This window comes from Chlorocebus sabaeus, chromosome 8, assembly GCF_047675955.1.
Source record: "Chlorocebus sabaeus isolate Y175 chromosome 8, mChlSab1.0.hap1, whole genome shotgun sequence".
NCBI lineage: Eukaryota > Metazoa > Chordata > Mammalia > Primates > Cercopithecidae > Chlorocebus > Chlorocebus sabaeus.
Window position 1 is genome coordinate 71,342,823 of NC_132911.1, and position 24,469 is coordinate 71,367,291.

Here is a 24,469-nt window from a genome sequence, read left to right on the forward strand (position 1 = left end):
TTTTTTTTCCTAATGTCCTTATTCTATTTTAGGCTGTAGTCCAGTATCCTATAATGCATTTAGTTCATGTCTCTTTAGTCTCTTCCAATCCGTGAGATTCCTCTTTCTCAATCTCTCTGTCTCTTTCTCTCTCTGTTCCATTGCTGTATATGTCTATCCTTTTGCCCATATCAGAGTCTCTTGATTACTATAGCTTTGTAGTAAGTTTTGAAATTGAAAAGTGTGAGTCCTCCAGCTTTGTTCTTTTTTTCAAGAATTTTTTTTTGAGATGGAGTCTCCCCCTGTTGTCCAGGCTGGAGTACAGTGGCGCGATCTCGGCTCACTGCTAGCTCTACCTCCGGGGTTCACACCATTCTCCTGCCTCCGCCTCCTAAGTAGCTGGGACTACAGGAGCCCGCCACCATGCCCAGCTAATTTTTTGTATTTTTAGTAGAGACGGGGTTTCACCATGTTAGCCAGGATGGTCTCAATCTCCTGACCTCGTGATCTGCCAGCCTAGTCCTCCCAAAGTGCTGGGATTACAGGTGTGAGCCACTGTGCCCAGCCTTTTCAAGATCTTTTGACAACTCAACTTCTTTGCATATTTTACTATCACTATAGTAATATAGTAATATTATTATTTAGTAATAAGTTATAGTAAGTAAATAATAAGTTATAGTAAGTAATTATTACTATTATTATTACTTTGTCATGTCAAGCATGGTGGCATTTTCATTGGGATTCCGTTGACTGTATAGATAATATTGGGACAGCCAGCATCTTAATAGCATTGAGCCTCTTGATCCATGAGTGGGCAGTGTATATCCATTTATTGCTTCTAGTTAATTTCTCTCAGCAATATTTTGTAGTTTTTGGTGGCAGATCTTGGGTGTATGTTGTTGTTTCCCTAAATATTTCATGTGGTTTGAAGCTATTTTAAAATGTTACATTAAAAGATTTTTAATTCGTTTGTTCGTTGATGGTCTATAGAAATACAGGTAAATTTTGTATATTTACAAATACACAGACTGTAGTCTGTGCTTGCTGTTGTCTGTAGTCTGTGTGGTTGCTAAACTCACTTGTTAGTTTTAGTAGTTTTTTGTAGATTCTTTGATTTTTAATGTAGGCAATCATAGCATCTGTCAGTAGAGTTAGTTTTACTTATTTCTTTCCCATGTGATGCCTTTTATTTATTTTAATTGCCTTTTGCACTGTTTAAGAACTCCAGTATAGTGTTTAGAAATCATGAGCGCAGACATCCTTGTCTTGTCTCTGATTTCAGATGAAAAGCTGTCTTTCACCATTAAGTTAGCTGTCGGCTTTTGGTCAATTTTTCTTTTATCCCATTGAGGATTTTCTATTCCTTGTTTGCTTAGAGGTTTCATTGTGAGTGTATGTTGAATTTTGTCAGGTGCTTTTCTGCATCTATTGATATCATAATGTGGTTTCTTTACCCTTCTGATGTATGGTAAATTACATTGATTGATTTTTGAATGTTCAACGGATCTTGCATTCCTGGGAAAAACCAAGCTGTATTATTGTCTTTTGTACATCTTACAGAATTTGATTTGCTAGTATTTTGTCAGAGATGTTTGCATCTAGGCTCATAAGATATTCTGGTTTTTATTGCTTTATAATGTTGTCTGGTTTTGGTATCAGGGTAATTCTGGCCTGATAACATGAATTGGGAAAAGTTTTTTCTTTTGCTTTTTTGTTTGTTTGTTTGTTTGTTTTTTGAGACAGAGTCTTGCTCTGTCGCAGAAGCTGGAGTACAGTGATATAATCACGGCTCACTGTAGCCTCAACCTCCTGGGCTAAAGCAATTCTGCCACCTTAACTTCCTGAGTAGCTGGGACTACAGGCATGTGCCACCATACCTGGCTAATTTTTTTTATTTTTTGTAGAAGCAGGGTCTCACTATGTTTATGTTGCCTAGGCTGGTCTCGAACTCCTGAGCTCAAGTGATCCTCCCACCTTGGCCTCCCAAAGTGCTGGGAATACATAGGTGTAAGCCACTTTGCCTAGCTGGGAAATATTTTTTCTGTGTTTAGAATTCACCAGTGAAGGCTGGGTGTGTTGGCTCACACCTGTAATCCCAGCACTTTGGGAGGCTGAGGGCGGGTAGATCACAGGGTCAAGAGATCAAGACCATCCTGGCCAACACGGTGAAACCCTATCTCTACTAAAAATACAAAAATTAGCTGTGTGTGGTGGTGTGGTCCTATAGTCCCAGCTACTCGGTAGGCTGAGGCAGGAGAATCATTTGAACCCAGGAGGTGGAGATTGCAGTGAGCCAAGATTGCGCCACTGCGTGACAGAGCGGGACTCCATCTCAAAAAAAAAAAAAAAAATTCACCAGTGAAACCATCTGGGTGGGGAATTTTCTTTTTGGGAAAGTTTTAAACTGTGAATTCACTTTATTTAATAGATAAAGAGATATTCAGTTTATTTCTTATGTGAGCTTTGGTCATTTGAATCATTCAAGGAAATTATTCATTTTTTTAATTTATTGTCATAATGTTGTTCATAATATTTCTTTTTTATTCTGGTGTTTGTAGGATCTCTGGTGATGGCTCCTCATTCATTCCTGATATTTGTAATTTGTATATTCTCAATCTGGCTGCCTGAATGTTTATCAGCTTTATGGATCTTTTCGTAGAATCAGCTATAATTTTTCATTGATTTTTTTCTCCGCTTTTTTTCTTGTTTCAGTGATTTTGCTCTTATCTTTACTATTTGCTTCCTTTAGTTTGCTTTGTGCTGACTTTTCTCCCTTTTCTAATTTCTTTTTTTTTTTTTTTTTTTTTTTTTTTTTGAGACAGAGTCTCACTGTGTCGCCCAAGCTGGAGCGCAGTGGAGCAATTTCGACTCACTGCAACTTCCGCCTCCCAGATTCAAGTGATTCTCCTGCCTCAGCCTCCCAAGTAGCTGGGACTGCAGGTGCATGCACGCACCTGGCTAATTTTTGTATTGTTAGTAGAGACGGGGTTTCACCATGCTGGCCAGGCTGGTCTCGAACTCCTGACCTTGTGATCTGCCTGCCTCTGCTTCCCAAAGTGCTGGGATTACAGGCGTGAGCCACCATGCCCAGCCCCCTTTTCTAATTTTTTAATGTTGATGCTTAGATTATGATTTGAGACCTTACTTATTTTCTGTGCATTGAAGTATGCTACACATTTCCCTCTGAGTACTGTTTTAGCTGTATGTCACAAATTTTGATGTGTTATGTTTTAATTTTCATTCAGTTTTCTGATTTCCTTTGTGACTTTTCTTTGACCCCCATTAGTTATTTGAAAGTGGACTTAAAAAGTTTCCAAGTATCAGGGGATTTTCCAGAGAGCTTGCTTTTATTCAGTTCTAGTTTGTATTCCGTTTCAGTAAGAGAATATACGTTTCTGTTTTTTTGTATGTTTGTTTGTTTGTTTGTTTGGAGACAAGGTCTCGCTCTGTCGCCCAGGCTATAATGCAGTGGCACGATCATGCCTCACTGCAGTCTAAACCTCCCTGGCTCAAGTGATCTTCCCACTTCAGCCCCCCCAGTAGCAAGGATTCCAGGCACATGCCACCATGCCCAGCTAATTACAAAAGTTTCTTTAGAGACAGGGTCTTACTGTGTGGCCCAGCTAGTATCAAACTCCTGGCCTCAAATGATCCTCCCACCTCAGCCTCCTGAAGTGTTGAGATTACAGGCATGAGCCTCTGCACCCAGCTGGAGAGAATATACTTTTAATGACTAAAGTGTTTTTAAGTTTGTGAGATTTATTTTATGAGCCAATCAGTTAGAATTTTACTCTGTAGGTAAGTGTATGTATTTTAAATTACGTTAATTTTGAAATATGTATTGTTAGTAGTGCTAGTGTTGGAAATTTTGCTTAGCTCTCTGAATTAAGTCATTATAAAAGAGTTTCTGTGTCAGCCATGAATTGCTGAATAATCCTGGGTTTATAGTAACATTTAACATATCTCAGCTCTTCACAAAATATATTTTGGTATGTATTTTCCACCAAAGTATAAAGAGTAGCAGCTAACTTGTGAAGTTAATTAAAATTAATTTTTTTATAATGAGCTAATTCACTCAGTGAGGAGCACATAAGTGCTCCTAATTTTATATTGAATGTTATGATGATTTACATTTAAAATGAAGTCCCGTCTTTGCAGTTGACAAATTACGCTCTTGACCAAAGTGCCTTTTTTAATTTTCATTTTTTAGCTGATTTCAAATCATTTGTATTACCATCTCACAGAAAGACAGAAAAGGAGTGGCCAGTTGCCAAATCATTTTTCCCAATAAAAAGCAATATGGATTTGGTTTGCTTGCTAACTCTAATAGTCTTAAATCTTAATAATTATGTACTTTGATGAAATTAATTTTCTCTTAATATAAATATGTTGAATATTATTCCACTGGAGAAGTCCACATATAATCACAACAGTAAATTATAATGTGTTATTGAAGTTTTCTTACATATAGGATATCTCCTAATGTATGGTTTGTGTAGGTGACTATCAAACTAAGATTGCATTCCCTAAGCACTCACTAGTTTGGCAACACAGCTGTAGATCATTTCAAGAATGTCTATCTGCCTTGCTAGTCCTTGGCACTTGGGAATTTTCTTGCGGTCACCTTTTTCTGTGGTTTCACCCACTCCTTTCTCTTTGCATTTTTTCTATTTATTTCTTCTTTCTACCTCTGAATATGCTTAGGTCACTTGTATTAAAACACAAACTAATGCTTCCTTTACCATGTAAAACACATTCAAAAAGTAGTCCATGCTTGTTGCTGTCACTTCTTAACCACCGTCTTATTGGCTATTTTTCTATAATATAACATCTAGCTTGTACCCCCTGCCCACCACTCCCCCATGTCACATTGTCAACAAAAAGCCTAATGTCCTAATTTCAATTTAATGGATTTTACTCAGCTTTTATCTTCTTTGCACTGGCCTGACAGTTCCTTTTTTTCCCCAAGTCTTTTGTATCCTCTGAGATGCTGTCGAAACTTCAGCTGGTATTTATTGGATGTGCGTTATGAGCTAGAGTTAGACTCTGCTAGGTTTGTGAGCATTATCTTTCTTCTAAGGACTGTCATCTGACCTTGTGTGTTTCTCATACCTTCATCCATTCTCTTCCATGTCATCTCTTTTACTCCTGTGTTACTCTTTACGTCTTCCCTACAGATTGATCTTTAAATCTTTTTCTTTGTCCTCAACCATTTTTATTTTTATTTTTTTGAGACAGAGTCTCACTGTGTCATCCAGCCTGGAGTGCAGTGGTGTAATTTTGACTCATTGCAACCTGCACCTCCCGGGCTTAAGTGATCCTCCCACCTCAGTCCCCCAAGTAGCTGGGACTACAGTTGCATGCCATCATGCCCAGCTAATTTTTGTATTTTCAGTAGAAATGGAATTTCACCATGTTGCCCAGGCTGGTCTTGAACTCCTGAGCTCAAGTGATCCACCCTCCTTGGCCTCCCAAAGTGCTGGGATTATAGGCATGAGCCACCACACCCGGCCAGACTAATATATTAATCTCACTTCTGTAACAACCAAAACTGCCTCCATTACCTTCTACAGAACAAAATTGAGAGCCATTGGCATGTGTTTTAGGATATTCCAGAATACGTATCCATTCTGCGGTTTCCAGTCTTGCTTGCCATTGCTCTATTATATGTGCTTTATGCTCTAGTCTAGCTGGACTGCTTTAATGTTGCCAGAACACTCTTCATGTTTTACCTGCTTGGAGTGCTTTCTCACATTGTTGTACTTCTCTATTATGCTTCCCTACTTATCTTCATCTGTGAAGCTCCTATACATTTTCCAAGTCCAAGCTGCCCTAAATATTGTAACAAGGTGAACCTTCCTGATTCTGAACTCCCATTCTCTTTTGTAACATTTACGTATTGCTTGCCATGTTCTGTCTGGAATTCTAATTGTGATTCATGTTCAAAATACGTTCTTGAACATAACGGGCTTCCTGATAAATACTTCTTATATCCAGGTTTAAGTTCACTTTCAGTGCTGCCATACTGTTCCAGTGTTTTGGTTTGTTTGTTTTATGGAAAACAGCTACTTTTTATTTTATTAAAGCTTTGAGTTCTGTAATCATTCAGTTCTGTTTTTGAGATTGGTTGTTTGACCCAATTCTAGGTGCTCAGATTTTTGCTGTGTGTATTAGATATCTGCTCTACGTAATGAATTAACCCAAAACTTGGTGTTTTAGCACAATAAACTTTATTATCTTGCGGTTGTGAGGGTTAGAAATTTGTGAGTGGTTTAGCTGGGTGGTTCTGTCTCAGGCTTCCTCATAATGTTGGAGTCCAAGGTATTGACCAGGGCAGTAGACATCTGAGGCTTGATGGGGACTGTAAGATTCATTTTCAATATGGCTCCCTCACATGGCTCAGGAGGCCTTAGTTCCTTGTCATATGGGCCTTTCCATAGGGCTCCCTTAGTGTACTTGTGATATGACAATTGGCTTTCTTCAGAGTGAATGATCCATAGATAAGCAAGGTGGAGATAATTTCTTTTATGAGGTAGCCTCAGAAGTCATATACTGTTGTTTCTGCGACATGCTAGTCATAAGAAGTGAGTTATTAACTCTGGACACCACTGAAGGGGAATGGAATTTAGCTTTACTGTTTGAGGGAGGATTGCCAAGTAATTTGTGAATATATTTTAAAACGCCACTCCACATGATTATATGTTATTAGGAGACCGATGACAGGTAAATTTCACTGAGTTTTTAAAATTGTTGCTGTATTTTTTCTATGTTAAAGAAATTCTAAGTTCTGAAGTAACATAGATACTGGTAATATGGTTTTTATGTTTTGTTAAAGATTTATGTATCCTTAATTTATCTACCAATTGAGATTATTTTAAAGGGTTATTTTTTGAAAATCTTAAAAGCTTTTATAATTTTGTTTCTCTTTTCAGGGCACCAACATATCATTGAATTATTCCCAACTTTGTCCTATTGTTTTTCTTTCTGACTCCCTATTTTAAGAAAATATGTTTTGCATGCTAATTATAGAAATGTGTTTATTTAAATAAATGGCTTATTTTTTCCTCTCAGCCGATTTGAATAGGATGCACAGACAAAATATAGATGCCTACCATAACCCAGATGCAAGAACATATGAAGATAAAAGGGCTGTTGTATCTCTAGACCCAAATTTAGCCACTTCAAATGCTGAGAACCTAGAAGATGCTGCAAATAAAAGCTCAGGTTTTTAATCACTTTTTTTTTTTTTTTTTTTTTTTTTAACAATTCTGAAATTGTTCAGTAACATTTATGTTCTTTGACTAAGTTCTTCTTACTGGGATCTTGAGAACTTGACTGCTCTGATACAGGAAGTGTAACACACGATTCATAAAATACCTTTTCTTCATAGTTACTTTGAAAAAAGGGTGAATGGGGAAAGGTTACTTCTTACTACTGTGTTTCTTCTCAGCTTTGTAACTTGCTATGTATCCTTTAGCTGCTGCTAACATTTTTATTTTGCTAGTGGGGGACATTTCTTAAAATCAGACACTCTTTTTACACACATACACTATTTGCATCTTATATCCATAGCTGTTTGAATTAGTGAAAAACTGTCATTGTGATATGATAAATTGTACAGGGAAATTCATTTTTTGCTTGTTTTAGTAATTATTTACCCTCCCTTGTAAAACAACAGTATACAAAGAAATGAAGCAATGTGTGTGTTTTTTTTTTTTTTTTTTTTTTTTTTTGAGACAGGGTCTCACTTTGTTACCCAGGCTGGAGTGCAGTGGCATAATCTCAGCTCACTGCAGCCTCCATCTCTGGGTTCAAGCAGTTCTCTACCTCAGCCTCCCACGTAGCTGGGATTACAGGTGCCTGCCACCACCCCTGGCTAATTTTTGTATTTTTAGTAGAGGTGAGGTTTCACCATCTTGACCAGGCTAGTCTTGAACTCCTGACCTTGTGATCCATCCGCCTCCACCTCCCAAAGTGTTGGGGTTACAGGCAGGAGCCACCGCCTGGTTACATGCCTCTTAACTACTTATCTTTGATTTACTATTAATACCCTTTAATCAAAAATTCTGTAAGATGAAAATTATTCAGTATCTTTTTTATGACATACCAGGAAAAATTGTCAAGTATATGTTAAATTGTGTTATATATTTAAAAATAAAGTTTAATATACCACCTCACACTATATTTTGATGCCTATAAAACTGGCCATTTATTCATTACAAAATTTGACTTTGTGCTTTCACAGAACTTTTGATTTTAGACTAGAAAAGAACTTTTCATTAGGAAGTTCTAAAATATTTGTGACTGATCATTCAGTCTTTTTTGTTGTTGACCCTTATTTTTGGCTAAACAGATAAGCAAAATGGGGAGCTGTGATTAGAGTCATACCCCTGCATCTTTCAAGGCTTTGATGGTGGCACACGTATCTGTAGCCTTTTTGAACACTTTAATAAGAGATGGATTATTTACTGTTTTCATGGGAAACTTGTACAGTGTTTTCTTATTATGAGAAAATGCTTTATTTGTTCTACAATAGATTTTATTGGATCCAGTTTTGATTTTTAGAGCACTAAAATTGGAACCTTTGATTTTGACAATATTATTGATTTGGCTCTTTTAATTTGTAATAGTGTGTGGTAAGAACATCAAAACACCTTTTCATATTATTGCTGCTAAGAGAGAATTTTGACTTATTTCTGATATTTTTCTCATTTGCTGCTGCTTCTAGTAGTCTGTATTGAGATCTCAGTGCCATAAAGAGTCTTTTTCTACCCTTTTTTTCCATACGTGGTATTGTTTGTAGTTCTGGCTCAGCCTAGAACTTTCTCTATCTTAGTAATAACACTTTTTAGCCATCTAGCTTTGCACACCAAGCAAAAACACCAGAAAATCAATAGTTTCCATGACCCCTTCCCAAAAGCATAAGCCTGATGATTAAACATGCACAGCAAAATTTGTTGCCTATAACCTTTCTGTACCACTGCCAGGTTTTTATGCTGGTATTGTTACTAGGATGTTCTGTTTAAGAATTGAATTTAAAAAACCATAAAATGTTTAAAACTTCCCTTTTTTGTGAATTGAAATTCCCTAAGTTAGACTTTCCTTCCCTAAGAATTAATTAATTGGCTGGGCGCAGTGGCTCATGCCTGTAATCCCATCACTTTGGGAGGCCCCGAGGCGGGTGGATCATGAGGTCAAGAGATTGAGACCATCCTGGCCTATGTGGTGAAACCCCGTCTCTACTAAAAATACAAAAATTAGCTGGGCATGATGGCACGCGCCTGTAATCCCAGCTACTTCGTAGGCTGAGGCAGGAGAATTGCTTGAACCTGGGAATAGGAGGTTGCAGTGAGCTGAGATCATGCCACCGTACTCCAGCCTGGTGACAGAGCGAGACTCTATCTCAAAGAACAAAAGAAAGAATTAATTAATCTAAAATAAACTTTCTCAATGCAAGAAATGATTCAAATCTACCTAATTTTGTGCTATGCCATATATATGTATATGAGTGCGTGTGTGTGTATGTATGTACACACAGACATATCTTTGCATATATGTAGCATTTGATATTTTAAAAGCCTGAAGGAACTTGAATATAGCTGAAAATTGAATGTTACAACATGTGTTTAAGTTTCCTTATCATCTAATATTTTATCTTCATTAGGTTTGTTTCTGATGCCCTTTATAATGTTCATTATTTTTTCTTTTACTTTATGGTTTTTAGATGAGCTGTGGCTTATGAAGTCTAATACGAATATGGCTTAAATTTTTTTTTTTGGCTTATTATCATGCCAAGATACATTTCTGCTTTCTTTGTATATAGCAAGTGTTTCGCTGTGGTTTTCCTTTTATAGTTTATTCATTTCTAAAAGGACTTCTCTTGTCTGTCTCTAATAATATTTCTTCTCTAATGCCCCAAAGGTTTAGAACAGGAGTGAGCATCATGGTGAAACATGCTACTCAAGTTTGTTTCCACCACAGCATAACATTTAAAATAGCCTTCAAGGTGTTTTCAGTAGGAAAATTTTCTAGTGGAAAAAAGTATTCATAATGTTTAAGTATTGGTTTGGCTTTCTGCCAGTCTGTTCAAATAAGCATTAAAAAATTTAAATACAAAAGCAAAATAGACCTGAGTGGTAGCTGAACTGCAAAGCAGTTTGCCTATACAAAACTACAATGCGAGAAATACATGCTTTAGGCTGGGCGCAGTGGCTCACGCCTGTAATCCCAGCACTGTTGAAGGCCAAGGTGGGCGGGTCATCTGAGGTCAGGAGTTAAGAGACCAGCCTGGCCAACATGACGAAATCCTGTCTCTACTAAAAATACAAAAAAAAAAATTAGCCAGGCATGGTGGCACACGCCTGTAGTCCCAGCTACTCGGGAGGCTGAAGCAGGAGAATCACTTGAGCCCGGGAGGCAGAGGTTGCAGTGAGCGGAGATCATGCCACTGCACTCCTGCCTGGGTGACAGAGCAAGACTCTGTCTGAAAAATAAAGAAAAAAGAAATACATGCTTTAGTTTAATGGTATAAAGAATGAGTCAGAAACTCAATATAAAAAGTTATATGAGGCTTAAATTTAAATGTCATTTTTTTTCCTGTCTGCATTCAAAGAGACTCTAAGGGTATAATTGTTTTTCGAATTGCTTTTATGAAATAATTTTTTTTCATTCCAAGAATATATGATACTATTTATAGGTAATATATAATAAAAAATTTTTGTTCATGTTTATATCTCATTAATTTGATAGTTTTAAAAATAAAAACTATTACAACAAGACACATTCTAATTTGTTAAATATGTTTTTTAAAGCTGACTTTCTGTTCTGTCATTTAAACTGTTGGGAAGAATTTTGAAATTACTGATTTTTAAAAACAATTTTATATGTTATTAAGCAATATTCTTAAGTAAAGGATATTCACATACTGAAGAATATAAATATGTACTTTTTTTCTCTCCATAAATTCTATTTTAAAGCCTTTGTTGCAATGAGGGTTGTTTAAGCTGTTAGCTTTTATGTTTACTTTGTATCTTTCAGGTATTATTTGATTTTGTTAACTGTTAATTTTATTTTGGTTTTACCATTTTTCTTTCTCTTACTACTGTTCACCTGATCTTCAGATTCTAATCTCAACCTTCCTCTTCTGATTTTAATCTCTGGACTTTTTTTTAAAAAAAATGAATTTATTAGCAAACTGTTCATTCTTTAACTGTTACATTTTCTAAGCATTGGCTAATAGTATGTTTTTGCAAAATGTTTCTTTCAAGGTCATATGCAAACACAGAGCTCTCCTTTTGCTCGGGGAAATGTATTTGGTGAGCCTCCAACTGAACTTCAGATTAGACAGCAAGAATTATACAAGAATTTTCTTCGTTTTCAGGTGAAATGCTATTTGATCAAAGTTTCATGAGATTTTAATAAACAAAACTTGCAAAGATTTTCTCCAGGATAAATACTAAATTCTAAAATGCCATACTTTTATCTAAAATATCTAATTTATGTCAGATCAGATACCAGTAGTACAAAAGTTATTATTTCATTTCCTTGTTTCAAGGAAATAAGCAGATGTATTAAGTATAGTAGTTGACTTAATCTTTATTTTATTAAATCATTAATTTGTTTTATTTTTTTGAGATGGAGTCTTGTTCTGTCTATCCAGGCTAGGGTGTAGTGGTGAGATCTTGGCTCACTGCAACCTCCGCCTCCTGGCTTTAAGTGATTCTCCTGCCTCAGCCTCCCAAGTAGATGGGACTACAGGTGCCTGCCACCACACCTGGCTAATTTTTTGTATTTTTAGTAGAGACAGGGTTTCACCATGTTAGCCAGGATGGTCTTGATCTCCTGATCTGCCCGCCTTGGCCTCTCAAAGTGCTGGGATTATAGGCATAAGCCACCGCACCCAACCAATTTTCGTATTTTTAATAGAGACAGGATTTCACCATCTTGGCCAGACTGGTCTTGAACTACTGACCTCAAATGATCTGCCCACTTTGGTACCCCAAAGTGCTGGGATTACAGGTATGAGCCACCACGTCCAGCCTAAATCATTAATTTTAAATCTAAGAAGGCTGAGATTTCAAAAACTGACTTACTAAAATATTCATCTATTAGGCAGAGAATGCATCTTTCTAGATATTTGTAAGTTATTAGAAAATCAATATATTTTTTCCAAATGATTTGATATTCTTGACTTATTACAGATTGTAAATAAATAAAAATTAGATTTAAGATAATCACAGTTTACAGTTATTTGCCCCATTTATGTATATAAGTAAGTAGCATTTAACATAGTAGAAATGCCCAGACTATTCCCAAAGGAAGACACTTGAACATCCGTTGTTTATGAAGCAAACAGACTTATTCCTATACTGGGTGTACCCTGGGCTGAGTCCTAGGGGTGGAGCCTGAGATGAATGTGAGATATTTGCCCATGAGGGACTCACAGTTTCTTATTTCCTTAAGTCCCTCCCCTTCACACTCACACTTAGATACCAGTGTCAGATTAATCTTATGGCCTGGGTAATCCTCCTTTGATACGACTTTTCACCTGCTATTCTTTACTCAAAATCTGGTGGTAGCTTTCCTTTGCCTACAGAAATTATCTCAACTCTTGAACCTAACATTTAAGGTTATGTAATCTAACCCCAAACTCTTAAACAGATGCCCTCAAACATATCTTCTTTTTAATCCTAATTATTATTGACTCTTAAATAAGGCAGTTACTTAATGGATATAGCCTTTAAGGATGACTGATATTAGGCTGAGTGTGGTGGCTCACACCTGTAATGCCAGCAGTTTGGGAGGCCAAGGTGGGCAGATCTCTTGAGCACAGGAATTTGAGACTAGCCTGGGCAACATGATGAAACCCCATTTCTACAAAAAATTAGCCAGGCATGGTAGTGTGTGCCTGTCACCCCAGCTACTCGGGAGGCTGAGGTGGGAGAATTGCTTGAGCCCAGGAGGCAGAGGTTGCAGTGAGCCAAGATATGCCACTTTACTCCTGCCTGGGCGACAGAGTGAAAAAAGGATGATTGATGTGATATCACTGTTTAAGGTACAATAACAGGATTAAAAAGACTGGAAGCAGGGACATTTTACTAGCGTGGGTGACAGTGGAAATTGATGGAAAGTCCTTTTTAAGGTTCAACAGAAACAATATAGATGTTGAATATGAGAGACTGGTATCAGAGGTCCCAATATTTTGCACTCAAGTCAGGTAGCAGCAAGTTGAGAGTTTGGAGTCCCTGTTGAAGGTAAAGGACTGTGTGGTATATTGACCATGACAGCAGGTCAAAATTTACCTCCTCTAATGCTTAGCAGTTCTTACCATGGTCTAAGGTAGAATTCAGCCAAAAAAATCTTACAATTGTATAGCCTTTTATTGTTCGTAAGATCCTTTTACATATAGTATCTCATCAAACCTCAGATTTCTCTGAGGGGTGTTTTATTATCTCTGTTTAATAACATACAACTAATACACAGACTAACAGGCTTGCCCAGGGTGTCAGAGCTAGCAAATTGTGATGCCATTGCTTGAATCCAAGTCTCCAGACTTTAAGTGTAATATCTGTGGATATCACACTTCTATTTATAGGATTCACTAGGAAGTCTTTACCTTTAGAAAAGCTATGGTAATGGGGGAAGCTTTAACTATTTTAGTTTCAACCTTCAGTTCTTCCACCCTGTCAACCTTCAATTTATCTGTGAATAGATTGCTTTCAGATGATGGTTTTTAAATTTTTCTTTCAGCAGCCACTTAAAAATCTCTTCTCCCACCTCAGACAAAACCTAACATGTAATTCTAAGAAAATGTAAAATAGATCAATGATATTTATTATTACTATCAAAAATATAATGTCAGATAAAAAGTATACAAAACTTTTGTTAAAACAAATATTATGAAATGTTCAAATCTGTGCACAAAGATGTTATGTAAGAAAAGCTTTAGCCTGAGGTTTGTACAGGTAAGTTCTACAGTTAGCTCAAGTTAATGCATCAGAAGTCTTCATGCTGTTAACATTTGGTGAATATTAATAACACCTGTGAATGTTTGACATTTTTGATCACAGCTTTAAAAATAATTAACAAATAAAATATTTTTAAGAACTCTGAAGCAATTTTGTGTTATGTAATTGGAAAACCATGACAAGAAGATACCTTTCCCTGCTTTCCAGACCAGAAAGCTGTTGAACAACTGTCTAGCATTCCTGTTGGCACTGAACTTTGGCTCCATTAGGTGTATGATCCATTAATAGCTTAAAAATTAGAATTCTTTGATTTTGATGGAGAAGTGACCCCTGTGACAATGTGATTTTTTTTTTTCCCGTGGGGTAGGAAGAAGGGGGAACTGAGTATTGAATATGAAATTTTGATGAATTATAAATGATGTTTTCTTTAGGCGTGTTGGACTTGAAGAAGTGATTGGATGCAAATTGCTAACTAAAAGTACTAAATATTAGGCTTGTGCATATTTAATCATGTTGTGAGAAAGAAGTGTTGGAAAAAGCCCTAGTATATAAAATCATAGGATGTGTTAGAAGATTAAAGTTCTTTTTTTTTTGGCAGAGTCTCACTCTGTCGCCCATGCTGGAGTACAGTGGCGCAATCTCAGCTCACTGCAACCTCCATCTCCTGGTTTCAAGTGATTCTCCCATCTCAGCCTCCTGAGTAGCTGGGATTACAGGGACGTATCACCACGCCTGGCTAATTTTTGTATTTTTAGTAGAGATAGGGTTACACCATATTGGCCAGGCTGGTTTCGAACTCCTGACCTCAGGTGAGCCACTGTGCCCAGCCAGATTAAAGTTCTTGTAGCTCACTTAGCAGCACTAGATAGAGCAACCTTGAAGCTAGAGGAAGTACAGACAAGAAAAACAAAAATATGCTGAGTTGTATGATCCATACCTAAGGGTAACTAAAATCTGTTGATAACCTTAAACCAGAGACATGAATACCTGGTTCCAGTGCTGCCATTCTTCCCTGCCTCATTCACTGGGGGTGTGGACTGTCTCTCTCTTAGAGCCTTCTTTCCTTCAAATCTTAGGCTCTAGATTTCCTTCAAATCTTAGGCTCTAGAGTACTCAACACTGCAGACTCCAGGTAGCATTCAAGATGAAACTTAATTATGAGTCCTTGTGACCTAAATCCTCCTCCACCTAATAGTTTTAGTTCTTTCTCCATTAACCTCTATAGTTAGGAAAGAACAAAGGGCATTTGGGAGAAGCGGCTCTTGCATTAAAAAATGATTGAATACTAAAATACTAATTTCACTGTTATTTTAGAATAATAATCAATTCCAAGAATTTTGACATATAATAGCAGCAATCACTATAAAATAATATAATCATGAATTAGTTGCTTAGAACCTTCTATATAGGAGAAACTTTTATGTTCCTTACATTGTTTCACTTTAATTCTTTTAGCACTCCTTTGAGATGTAGGCATTAATAACTGTTTACCAGAAAAAAGAGAAAACTGAGGACAAGCAAGTTTCTTAAGGTCACACAGTCTGTTTGGTGGAACTGGAATTTAACTCAAAGCTTTTAACAGTACAGTAAATCATGTAGCCTCCCTGAAAATACAGGATACTAAAAAATTTAGGAACATGCAAAAAGAGGGTACAAATGTTGAGTTTGTATGCTATCAGAAAAAAAAATAAGTGATATTCTAACTTTTTAATAGTTTTACAAGAGAAATAACTAGGTTTAATTTTTTAGATTGAGGAAAAGAAACAAAGAGAGGAAGCAGAGCGAGAGAGACTGAGAATTGCCGAAGAAAAAGAAGAAAGACGGCTTGCAGAACAGAGGGCACGAATTCAGCAGGAGTATGAAGAGGAACAGGAAAAGAAAAGGGAGAAAGAGGAGGAGGTACATCTCTTTTCCCTATTGTATTTTACTACTTAGTCTGAAGGTGAAATCTTTATTTTGACTTGAAAAGGTATTTGTTACTTATAAAGGAGAACAGTGTTGGAGTACATTTAGAAAATATGAGATCACTATCCATTCATTGGATATTATTTTATTAAGGTGAAAGGGTAATTTAAGAAAGGAGATAAGTGATGACTTTAAAAAAATAGATGTAGGCTGACTGAAGACTTTATAAAAGATGCCTAATATTTTATTTTTAAGCAGACAGCTTGTGTTAAAGAACACCGTATCATGTCATCTATATCTTTATCTCATTTTATCAGAAAAATAAGGCAGCACATTTTTGAATGTACTGTAGAAGGAATATACGGAATGCATATTTTTCTATTTTAAAGCAAAGGCTAAAAAATGAAGAGCATATTCGGTTAGCTGAAGAAAGACAAAAAGAAGCAGAAAGAAAGAAGAAAGAAGAAGAAGAAAAATATAACCTGCAACTTCAGCACTACTATGAAAGAGATAATTTGACTGGGGAAGAAACAAAGGTAAGTTTCAGACAAAAATGTCAATCAAACCCACAGTTTAACCCACTTTCACTGTGAGAGTTGTGTAGTCGTTAGAAAAGGGGAAAAAGAGGAGGAGGTGCCTTTGTTCCTGTTCTGTCTTAGTGTGTAATCTGGGCACAATGTACTGAACTTTCTATATGAGCTACTGTCACTGTGCTTTGTTGGTATTTTCTGTCCATTGAAAGTAATGAATTTACTTACTTCAGCCATTCTTAATCTCGTTCCCATGGTGTATGTGGTGCCACCTAAGAATATGGTATGCAGACATTACAACATGAACTGTTTGTTATAGTTCATGACAAGACTAATACAGAAGTTGAGAGTGGTTTTTATATATATATGTGTATATATATATTCTTTCAAGCAATTCTCCTGCCTCAGCCTCTCAAGTAGCTAGGACTACAGGCACACACCGTCATGCCCAGCTAATTTTTGTATTTTTAGTAGAGACGGGGTTTCACCATGTTGGTCAGATTGGTCTCAGACTCCTGACCTCAGGTGATCTGCCCACCTCTGCCTCCCAAAGTGCTGAGATTACAGGAGTGAGCCCCCACGCCCGGCCTTCTTTCTTTTTTTTTAAGAGACCAAGTCTTGCTATGTTGCCTAGGCCGATCTCAAATTTTTGGGCTCAAGTTGTCTTCCTGCCTCAGCCTCCCAAAGTGGTAGAATTGCAGGCATGAGCCACCGCACCCTGCCTCACAGATAATTTTTTATTGTAAAATTCATCATTTAAGAATGAAAGAGGCTGGGCGTGGTGGCTCACACCTGTAATCCCAACGCTCTGGGAAGTCAAGGCGGGCGGATCACTTGAGACCAGAAGATCGAGACCAGCCTGGGCAACATGGTGAAACCCCATCTCTACTAACAAATACAAAAATTAGCCGGGCGTGGTGGCGGGCACCTGTAGTCCCAGCTACTGAGGAGACTGAGGCAGGAGAATCGGTTGAACTTGGGAGGCAGAGGTTGCAGTGAGCTGTGATCGCACCACGGCACTTCAGCCTGGGTGACAAAGCGAGACTCCATCTCAAAAAAAAAAAAAAGAATTAAAGAGAATTGTTAGTTTCCCATAATTATATTTCTTGCAATTTCTTATGTTTTTTAAAAATGTTGTTTTTTTAGCAATATATACTTTTATGATGTTACAATTTAATTGTAAAGTACCATAAAGTTTTAAATCAGCTTTATCCCATTTAGTGCATTTGCCTTCCTGAAATTAATATTGCTATCGTTTTTTTATTTAGGTATGTCTGATGTATATTTTTGTCTATTCCTTCAGTTTTACCTTTGTGTCACCATATTTTTCATTTAGTTAGCTTCTATATTTAGTTTGTTGAATTTTAAAAATCCTAATCTGAGTTATAAGTTTATATTTATTTATAGTTAAATATAAAATATTTATTTATTTATTTATTTATTTAGAGACAGAGTCTCGCTCTGTCACCCAGGCTGGAGTGCAGTGGTGCAGTCTCGGCCCACTGCAACTTCCACCTCCCAGGTTCAAGTGAATCTCCTGCCTCAGCCTCCCCAGTAGCTGGAATTACAGGTTCAAACTATCACACCTGGCTAATTTTTATTAGAGACAGGGTTTCACCATGTTGACCAGGCTGGTCTTGAACTCCTCTCCTTAGGTGACTTGCCTGCTTGGCCTCCCGAAGTGTTGGGATTATAGACATGAGCCACTGCACCCGGCCTTATCTTTTAAAATAGGGATATCTAAATCCATTTATGTTTATCAAAACTAATGTCTTTGATTGCATTAATTGCATTTCTGACTTTGAGAGCTTTTTGGTCTTTTATTATATGTACTATGGCTTGTTTGCTGCATCCTCTACAGGGCTTTAGAAGGTCTATGTTGTATTTACAATGAAGTTTTTGGACTATAAGGTTTAATACACTATAAACTGAAATGTAGAACCCCATTGTGATCTTGAAAAGTCCCTCATCCATGATGCTGTTAGTGATTAGATCTAGATCTTAGAGATTGATTTGTATTGTTTTCCAGAAGAAGGATTTTGTTATTTAATTTTTTTGTATTGTCATGGTATCTACTTATTATTAAAGATGATTTAGTTTTGTTATATTTTTTCTTTTTTGTTGCTTTACTTGAGTTTGTTGATTTTTTAAAATCCTAATCTGACAATCATACTGTTTTAATAAAGATGTCTAAATCCATTTATGTTTATCATAACCAACATGTTTGATCTTACGTAATTGAATTTCTGACTTTTGTAAAAAACGTTTTATTAAATAAAAGCAATAACAATCTAAACTTCTTAGATAACTTTCTTAACTCTAAGGGGGGTGTGTGTGTGTGTGTGTGTATATGTGTGAGTGTGACGAAGCAATTATGCTCTTAAATTTTTAAAAATTTTCAGCGCTTGAGACAGCCTTCTCCTATAGTTCCTGCCCTTCAGAACAAAATTGCAAGCAAACTCCGAAGACCTCCTTCAGTTGACAGCATCATACGTTCCTTTATTCATGTATGTACTTTCATTTTTATTTGTTCATCCTAGCTCAGTTATTTTGGATTGGGGGATTGAATGAAATTTTCTTTTTCGTTATATTTGGATAGGTTAAATTTTTTCAGATCTGAAATACAGGTGGTATCTACAGTAATTTGCTTGCTGCTTCGATTGTAACTGATAGTGCTTGGTGCCCTAAAGTTTCTTTTGACAAACGATAATTTAGCCCCTCAAGCTAGCTAGTTGTAGATATGTTCATGAAGTCTGTTATACTTTAGATTGAACTACAAGGAAAACATGGAAAATGTTCTAAGATTGATCCTCAAGTTGATGCTTGAAGAATATGCAGGAATTTGCCTTGAAGAGGAGGGTGAGGGATTTTCAGTTTTTGGAAAGTCGTGGAGAGCAATGTAAGCTCATGGCACATGTGGAGAATCTTCCATGGTGTGGTCTGGCCTGATGATGCCTGTGCATTAAGGCAGCAGAGGAGGTGGAGGTCAGAACATGTGTGGCATGCTGTATGGAGTGCTAAGAACTTTGATTTTGTTCCATAGGCTCGTAGATTCCAGACAGGCTAATTACCAGAATAGGTAAAGAAATGTGTCAGAAGAACATGTTTCTGAATCCCACCCTTGGAGATTCTGATTTAGTACGTCTGTGGTAGATAATGCATGGGAATTCATTGTAATATTTAAGTAGGGGAATGACATGGCCACTTTTGTATAATGTTTTTTCAGGCAATGGTGTGGAGATAAGTTTTGGAGGTGGGGCAAGACTAAACATGGAGATAAGATACTTTTGCAGAAGTCAAGATGTGAGACTGAGGACCCAAACAAAGGCAGTGACACCAAGAACTGAGAAGGTGTGACAGCTTTATGATACATTTAAGAGACATAGTAGTACTATTTGTTGAGTGTGTGGTGGGTAGGAGTCTATGATAACTTTCAAGTTTTTGGTGAGGGTTGTATAGAGTAGGCAGTTGAAAATATGAATTGTGGCAGCAGAATGAGTTCTGGACTCGATTTGTAGTTCTGGACATCATCAACATATTGGTGCTTGTTAAATTAGTACCATTGTCTATGATGAGTGTCTACAAGAGAAGTAAAGGAGGCTGAGAATAGAATACTGGGGAATTACCAACATTTGAGAAGCAGGGAAAGGAACGGAGAGAGGGTGAGAGAGGATGGCAGTGGCGGCAGTTGCGACTGGCCAAGTAGAATGCCCACTGAATATGTCACTTGGGGGTCACTTCATGACTTTGGTGAGGGCAGTATTGTTGGAGTGATGGGTGTGAGAAAGCAAAGGCCATAGCTGTGTGTTGAGAAGTGAATGAGAATAGGCAGTAGACCCAAAAGTACTGCATTTACTGTTCTTTAAGGAAGCTCAGCTGTGAAAGGAAGGACAGAATGGACAGGAGACAGTGAGCAATGAAGGGTGAGGTAAAATTTTTTTTTAAGAAAGGGAGAGGCTTTTACACATAGGCTGAGAGGAAAGTGCTTGGAGAGAGGAAGTTGGAAAAAAATAATCGGAGGAGAATGGGAGTCAATTATCAGGTACAGAGTACAGATGAATGGATTCTCTTTGGGTAGAGGCAAGGACACTTCCATTGTGATGAGAAGGAAGAACAGATATACATGGTAGATATACTCTAGAATGGATATAAGTTTTGGAGGTAGGATAGTGTGGAGTTTGGTTTCCTTTACATATAAATCCTTCAAAAAATTACTCCCTTCAAGCTTCTATGTAGGGAAGACATACTGAGCATGTCTTTGTCATTATTGTTAAACAGGAAAGTTCCATGTCCAGGGCACAGTCACCCCCGGTACCTGCCAGGAAAAATCAGCTCCGTGCAGAAGGTAGAGTTAACTACTAAACCTGTTACCTAGAATATTTCACTTTTTAACGTTTCATTTTGAAATAATAATAAACTCATAGAAAACTGCAGAAACAGTATAGAGAGATAGGTGCTGTGTACCCTTTCTCCAACTTTCCCCTGGGGTGACATCTTAGGTAGTACAGTCTCATAGCCAGGAAGTGGACATTGGTGTGCTCCACAGACCATCAGATTTTACCATTTTTTACATGCATTTATGTATGTGTATTTCTGTGCATTTTTATCATGCACAATTTGTGCGAATACCACTGCAATCAAGATACAGAACTGTTCCATCACCATAAAGGAACTTCCTTGTGCCTCTCCTTTATAGTTGCCCTCCCACAAGAATATCACTTCTAAAATTCCTATATTATAAAAAATGTACTTATGGGTCCTAATGACATTCATAATTATGATCTGTGTATGTGTGTATATATAAAATGTTAAAATATCTTTCATAAAATTGTCTCTGAGCAGTTTCACTTTATTATTAGTCAGGTTGTGTTTTAATGTTTAGTCTTTTGTTCTTATTCCTGTCATGTTTTACTTATCAATGGGAATTTGCAGAGGAGAAAAAAAATGTAATTATGGAATTATCAGAAATGAGAAAACAACTTCGTAGTGAAGAGAGGCGTCTACAAGAGCGATTGCTACACATGGACAGTGATGATGAAATTCCTATCAGGCAAGTTTAGAATTGCACTTTTTGTTTTCTCTTGAGTTCTTTTACTTCACCTATGCAGTAATTTTGCAGTTTGGGAACAGGACTAATTCATCTTACTTAGAATCTCCTTACTTTCCTTTTCTTTGTCTTTTACAAAATCCGTTGTAGAAATTTAGTTCTCAAGGGGATTCATGTTGTAGGAATAGAAATTTCTGGGTTGGAATAATTACAGACAGTAGTTGCATTTTAGAACTGTTTTTTATATTTTCCATTAATAACGTAGCTTTCTGAAATACTTTTTTTCAACAAAATCACTTACAGGCTACCAAACATTTCTGATCATTTTTGCCAGGAGTCATAAATTTTTAAAGCAGTGTTCTTCAAACTTCAGTTTGCACTGTTTTAGTAGGTTGTAAAATCAACATAGTGGGTAACTACCACAATTTCTTTCTTTCTCTTTTTGAAAATAAACTTTCTATTTTGGGATAATTTTGACTATAAAAAAGTTGCAGGCTGGGTGCGGTTGCTCACACCTGTAATCCCAGCACTTTGGGAGGCCAAGGCGGGCGGATCACGAGGTCAGGAGATCGAGACCATCCTGGCTAACATGGCGAAACCCCGTCTCTACTAAAAATACAAAAAATTAACTGGGTGTGGTGGCATGCGCCTGTAGTCCCAGCTACTTAGGAGGCTGAGGCAGGAGAATGGCATGAACCCAGGAGGTGGAGGTTGCAGTGAGCCCAGATCACACCACTGCACTCCAGCCTAGGCGACAAGAGTGAGACTCCGTCTCACAAAAAAAAAAGAAAAAGTTGCAAACAATACATAGCGTTTCTGTACACCCTTCATCTGGTTTTCCCTATTGTTAACGTCTTGTATTACCATGGTATGTTTGTCACAACTCAGAGGCTGACATTAAAACATTACTATGAACTAAATTTGAGACTCTTTGGTGGATTTCTCCAGTTTTCTACTAATGTTCTTCTTCTGTTCATGGGCCCCATACAAGATGTACCACGTTGCATTTAGTTGTCATGTCTCCCAGTCTCCTCGGGTCTGGGACAGTTTCCCAGTCTTCTCTTATTTTTCTTGTGAAAGTCTACATGGGCACTGGCCAGGTATCCTGTAGAATGCCTCCTTCTCTAGTCTGGATTTGTCTGATGTTTTCTGATTATTAGACTGGGATTAAGAGTTTCTGGAAAGAAGAGCACAGGCACTGTTCTGACATCACATTGTATCAGGGGTACATGATATCCACATGATACTTCTGGAAATGTTAACCTTGGTTAAAGTAGTGTTTGCCAGGATTCTCCACTAGAAAGTTAACTATTCTTTGGTCACAAATCACTAAATCTAGCACACCTGCAAGAGTGAGAAAGAGGTGGAATTAAGCTTCATCTCTTGGAGCAGGAGGTTACCCACATATAGTTTTTAGAATTCTTCCATAAGAAAGACTTGTCTCTTCTTCTTCCATTTATTTATTTATTCAGTCATTTATTTATTACTGTCATCTCATGTATATTTATCTTACACTTTGGGTTATAAGTAAGTGCTACATTATTTTATTTCACAAATTGTTCCAACTTTGGCCATTTGGAGCTCTTTCAGGTTGGCTCCTGTGTCTCTTTGACATGTCCCCATCCTTTCATTTTTTGAAGACTTCTTTCCAGATGCCTCAGGATCATCTTGTATTTCCCCTACCCCATCCCTAGAATCAGCTATTTCTCCAATGAACCCTGGTTCCTTTTGGAGAATGTGTTTAGAAACCAGATAAGCTGGGTCTGTTTATTGCTGGGTGTCACTGCTTCTAGGCCCTCTGGATAATATATGTATGTATACTAAGTCATAAATATAAACATATCTATAATTGTTCCTATATCTATTTGTATATATATTAAGTTCATACCGATGTCTCTGACTCTAATCCAGTATGTGGTAGGATTTTAACGTAGCATGTTAATTTGCCTAATTACGCTTTGTTTAGATTTTTGTTTGTATTCTCTAGGAATATTGAAACAAGGTAAACAAGGTGAGGAAATTTCAAGATATAGATTGGCTAGATAATGAAATGTTATTCCAAGGTGGTAATTTTCAGTGATTCGGTAATTCTCCCATAGTAGGTCAATAAGTTCTAAACAATCGAGAGGTAGTGTTTTTTTTTTCTATATTTACTTTTACAGTGTTATAAATGCCTTAACTGTGCAGCTTTCCATTTTCCAAACATGCGTATTTAATTCAGTTTAATGTTTTTTTTTGACATTTTATTAATTTTTCATTAGTAAATTCTTTTGGTAAACCAATATGATTTAAGAAAGAGTACTCAAGCAGTCCCTCAATTTTCTCACTTGAAAATTATACATGATAATTTCTACCCCTTGAGAGTCTAGTGAAGAATAAATAAATGTATGCATTTGAAATAAATAAGTATATGTCTTTGTGACTCTTAAGTTCTAACTTAAGTTATAAAACATGTTACATTTATCATCATTTAGCAAGAATTGGTTAAATACATTTACTTTGGAATAATTTTAATATATATTCTGATTAAAGACATCTCAGAGTTGGTTCTTTATTGCAATTTCATGAATATTTGTACAAAAGGAATCTCGTATTCACTAAATAATTTGCCAAATTATCCAGCTCCTATCATGTGCTAGGCTCAAAACAAATGTGATGTAGCTCACATGTGAAGATTTAATAACCTATTTCTTAACTTACCAGTGTATTTAACTATTAGCATTAATGGAAACTAGACAGCAGTCCAATTTAATGGTCTCTTAGACATCTTTTTAGTATTTTGCATTGTAATAAATCTCCATAGAGTTCCTTTCACCTTAGGTATTAGAGGTCTCTGTCAGCCTTGACCAGGGTCCTTTATGGCCCCAGTGAATGCTCCCCTGCAAAAAGGAAACTCCAGTAGAGCAGGGGTATTGTCTGTAGGGATCCCAGCTATCTTGTCTTGGTGCTTAGGGAAGATTTAATGATAAAGAAATGATGGGAGGAGTCTGACTAAGCCTCATAATGACCATACTCCATTTTCAAAAATAGAGGAGACCTAG

At 36.9% G+C, this 24,469-nt stretch overlaps 1 protein-coding gene across 12 annotated transcripts in view; it reads left to right on the plus strand.

The window, feature by feature from the left end:
• CSPP1 (centrosome and spindle pole associated protein 1) overlaps positions 1-24,469 on the plus strand; it is a 132,563-nt gene that overhangs the window by 79,691 nt on the left and 28,403 nt on the right. For 10 of the 12 annotated variants that reach the window (XR_012093703.1, XR_012093704.1, XR_012093705.1 and 7 more), the window contains 7 exons: positions 7,051-7,203; positions 11,247-11,359; positions 15,696-15,845; positions 16,241-16,387; positions 18,784-18,888; positions 20,660-20,726; positions 21,314-21,431. Coding sequence is in view for 9 of the 12 variants with exons in the window: in XM_073018143.1 (XP_072874244.1) it covers positions 7,051-7,203; positions 11,247-11,359; positions 15,696-15,845; positions 16,241-16,387; positions 18,784-18,888; positions 20,660-20,726; positions 21,314-21,431 (853 nt within the window). In the remaining 3 variants the exon portion in view is untranslated. The remainder of the gene's footprint in view (positions 1-7,050; positions 7,204-11,246; positions 11,360-15,695; positions 15,846-16,240; positions 16,388-18,783; positions 18,889-20,659; positions 20,727-21,313; positions 21,432-24,469) is intronic. The other 2 variants (XM_073018141.1, XM_073018140.1) reach the window with 1 other exon arrangement.